Source organism: Propithecus coquereli, unplaced genomic scaffold (assembly GCF_000956105.1).
Source record: "Propithecus coquereli isolate 6110/MARCELLA unplaced genomic scaffold, Pcoq_1.0 Scaffold120, whole genome shotgun sequence".
Classification (NCBI taxonomy): Eukaryota; Metazoa; Chordata; class Mammalia; order Primates; family Indriidae; genus Propithecus; species Propithecus coquereli.
Genome location: NW_012136081.1, coordinates 5116294 through 5120531, shown reverse-complemented (window position 1 = coordinate 5120531; position 4238 = coordinate 5116294). Strand labels below are relative to the sequence as shown.

The window sequence follows — 4238 nt, the reverse complement described above, 5'->3', positions numbered from 1 at the left end:
AGGAGTTTGAGGCTGCAGTGAGCTATGATGATGCCACTGCACTCTAGCCCAGGGCAATAAAACAAGACTCTGTCTTGGGGGTAAAAAAAAAAAAAATCTAAGATGTAGTGATACATTAGGAAAAAAAAAGGACTTCCTGTAACAACCCTACAATGTAGCCAAATTTTAGTAAACTAACTCGCAGTTATAAATTAGACATAAGCCTTAATGACAAGACGGTTGCCCGGCACTGCAGAGTGTGAGGCCGAAGCCGCACCCACCCTGCTCACGGTGTCTTTGACCGCCGGGACGGGCAGGCGAGGCAGCGAGGTCTGGAAGCTGTACAGCATGGGTTTCCGGCCTGAAAGGACTTTGACCATAACCTGAAAGAAAACAGTAACATTTTCAAAGATGAGAACATGTTAAAAAGCGCCAAAGACAATTCTCAAAATGTGCAACTTGCAACTGTTGACCGATTTTCTGTGGTGACTTATCATTCTCTGGTCCACTTTCTGCCCCTACACTTGCAGGCTCTAGCAAATAAACACTAAGCCCCCAGTAATAAAAACTGACTCAATAAAAGCCAAGTTTGAAAGAGGCTTTGAGGGGCCGCCACCCTGATGTCATTCCCCGGCCAGGGCCCTCCCTGGACCTGTGATGTCGCGGCCTGGCCGTCAGGTTGGCTCAAAGCTCCAGGAGCAGTGAGCAGAGTCTGGGCTGCGGGCCTGGTGCTGAGCCAACCCCAGCAGAAGTAACGCTGTCCCTTCTGTCATCATCTCACCTCCTGGCGAGCACATCTGTGGACCCTTGCTTTAGGGCAGGGGATTGAGACTTGTATGACAACTGTCACCTCATGTGACCGAAACAAAGGAATTCCTAGGGCGCCGGTGTGGGGAGGCCGCGAGTCCTTGTGTTAAAGAGGGCTGGGACTCAGCTGGACCTCAGCCGTGACTGCCACCCGAGGGAGCGTCATTTAACCTGCTCGGGGAAGTGTGGGAGACCATCCTGACTCTCTCCTAGGTGCTAAATTCTGCTTCTCTGGAAATCAGAAATCTCCTACCCGAACAACAGCAGGAAACTGGCTTGGGAGAGAGCAGAGCCCAGGTGTGTGGGGCACGGTGGTGACACGCACGCTTCTCCCACAGGCAGGCCCTGGAGGTCGGGGCAGCAGCCCAGCCCGGCCACAGCGGTGGCCACCGAGCGGCAGCTCAGCAGAAGGGCATGGCCAATGTCACGTGCGGACAGGTAACCAAGGCTGACACGCTCCTCCCACATACACTGATGAGCCCACAGAATCGCCCCAGCAGAGAAAAGGTTTAGAAGAAAATGTTCTCATTATGGCCAGGCTCACGGAGATCGTCTAGGCCTCTTCACAGAACATGTGTGGACAGCGCTTGGCCCCCAAGACTGAGGCTGGAAGTGCCCAGGGAAGCCTAAGGCCACAGCCCCAAATGGGCAGATGGCACCTATGGGGGCCCACACCCCACTTGGGGGCCTGCAGTTGTTTACAGGGGCCTGGGCCCCAAAGACGGAAGCCTCGAAAGTCCAGAGCTGATTCCCACCTTAGATGGTTTATCTTCAGAAAACCTGAGCTCATAAAATCGTTTAGATAGGGCCAGGTGCGGTGGCTCACACCTGTAATCCTAGCATTCTGGGAGGCAGAGGCAGGAGGATCGCTTGAGCCCAGGAGTCTGAGGCTGCTGTGAGCTAGGATGATGCCATTGCACTCTAGCCTGGGTGACAGAGCAAGACCCCATCACAAAACAACGCCAATAAAAACCAAAACATTTAAATAGTGAAATTTGGACAAACACCCACACACATGGCAAAGCCATTTACCTTAAACAAGGGACGCCTGGGCTACCAGCCACGGTGCTTTGGGGGAACACTCGAGTCTGGCCAGACAGGTCAGCTAAGGTAACCACCACTTAGTGCCCGACTATGAGTTAGTCAGAAAAGCTACCAAGAACCGGATGGACGGCCTTTATCTGGTGAGTGACCTGAACTATAAACCTAGGAGACCTTAACGTATAAATGCTGCAGAACTCACTAACGTCATCCAAGAACAACACTCTCTGGCTCACACTTCTGTGGCATGGCGACTCAAGCCTCTGCAGCGGTGAGAGGCTGAGACCCAAGTCACAAACCAAGTGCTAGCAGGCCCCTTCTTGCAAAGGCACCCACGTGGGCTGCACACCGAGGGGGGGTGCAGTTACCATCCAGATTCTGGTGGCGTGACTCATTTTCCCGTGTTCGGCGAACATCCAGCCGTGGTAGGAGAGCAGCACCTTCAGGGAGTAGCGCATGGTGGCGATGAGAGCCACCCAGAGGCCAGTGCTGAACAAGATGCCGCTGACAATGTTCTTCGTCTGGCTGGACAAGTAGCCACTGCAGAGACAAACCGGCACAAGTTGCGAAGGCGTCAGCGCGGAAAGGAGACAACACGGTGAGGGACAGCAGCCCCCAGGCAGAGTCGGGGGGGTCAGAGAGGGGCACCCGCAGGGACCTGGCTCCCAAAGACTCACGGCGCTTTCCTTCTCGCCTCAAAAAGCACCAGCCCCCTCTGCTCCGACGGGCCTCAAAATAAACCCAGGCTAACAGTGCCTTCTGCAAAAACTCGCAACTTCCTCCAAGGTCCCAGGACTAATGGCAGAGGGGACGTGGAGGCCGGCACTCCCACAGATCCGGCGCCATTTTCTTTGGCTCTTTGTGATTTTTTTTCCCATCAGACATACTCTAGGATTTTGCCAGTAGTCATAATCTCAAACTATTTGTCACAACTATCGCCTCAAGTTTTTATATCAAAGAGCTTGTCTGTGACCTAGACAGGAATATTTATCACAAATAAAGAAACAAATCATATAAAATGATCGTGTAAACGGTAAGCTTAAATACAGAAGCTGTTTTCACTTGGGAAGGGAAGTGGTCTATTTTATGGCAAAGATGGGACTTTAAAAATGAGACAGGCCAGGCGCAGTGGCGCACGTCTGTAACCCCAGCACTCTGGGAGGCCGAGGCGGGAGGATCGCTTGAGCCCAGGAGTTTGAGGCTGCCGTGAGCTACGATGACGCCACTGCACTCCAGCCCAGGTGACAGGGCAAGACTCTGTTTCAAAAAAAAAAAAAAAATTGAGTGCAAAGCTCTCTTTGAGAGAATGTGCTCCTTACAAGGCAGCGGGAGCTGGACAGGTGCAGGGGGGGCAAACCCCGCACGAGATGTGTGACTTTACTTCGAAAGCGGCAGCCTGGGGACACAGAGGTCCTCTCCAGAACCAAAACTTCGGCCCTTAACCTGGAACCTGGTCTTTCTAAACTCAGGCTGGGGATGGCCCAGTTTACCAAAATAGGTTTAAGAGGGATGAAGAGACAAATCTTACAAAGACCCAGATTACAAAGGGCTTTAAAAGCCAACACTTCTAAATATAAGCCAGGCTCAGGAGACACCCAACGCCGGACAGTCCACTAAGAAGAGCCTTCGCCGACCCCGTGGCAGAGTGAAAGCGTGCAGGGAGAGCCGCACACGCGCCAGACAGGGCAGCTGTCCACCGCGGCCCGCGGACAGGAGCACCCAGGTCTGCCAGCTGCTTGCTGAGTGACAGGAGTGACAGGAGTCCCCCGCCGTGGCTTCCCCGGTCCCCAGGCGGACGAGGAACCTGGCAGGCATCCAGGCCTCCCACGCTTCCACTAAAATGACGGGGACTTTTATTCTGTCTCTCGCAGACGCTTATAAATGCATGAGCCAGTGTTCTCGTGCCAGCGCAGGCTGTGAGCAACCCGGCTGGCCTCTCGGTGACTCCTGAGTGTCCGGGGCTTCCTGAATAAGGAACAGGGGGTGGGGGTCTCCTCTGCAGACCACTCGCAAAACAAGTGCGGGAGCCAGGGCAGCTACTCAAGCCGCCCCGAGAATGTTCAAACCATTAAGTTGCATCTGCTTAGTCCTTGATTTCCAGTCATCAGAAATCCAGCTGTTAGGTGTGAGTGCGTCATTTATGTCACGTTTCTGTCAGTTTACTTTCTTACTCCTTTCGGAGAGGACAGTGTTTACATGCAAACAGCAGGAAGGCACGATCATAAGATCCAGAGTGTCCCCTGTGTAGCGCAGCCCTGACCCCACATGGTACCGTCCACCGGCAACTCCTGGCCCGAAAGACAAAGCCCAGGGGCGGGAGCAGGACTTGGCGGTCACCACTCCTCCAGGCCCTCGGTGTTCACCCGTGTAAACAAACAACACAGAACTCGAATCCAATGTCTGGCATGGGA

General features: G+C 53.7%; 1 protein-coding gene across 1 annotated transcript in view; it reads right to left on the bottom strand.

Annotated features, from left to right (window-relative positions):
• Positions 1–4238, bottom strand: part of CPT1A (carnitine palmitoyltransferase 1A (liver)) — a 49915-nt gene that overhangs the window by 25724 nt on the left and 19953 nt on the right. The window contains 2 exon segments of the mRNA XM_012664824.1: positions 266–362; positions 2196–2367. Of these exon segments, the coding sequence (XP_012520278.1) occupies positions 266–362; positions 2196–2367 (269 nt within the window).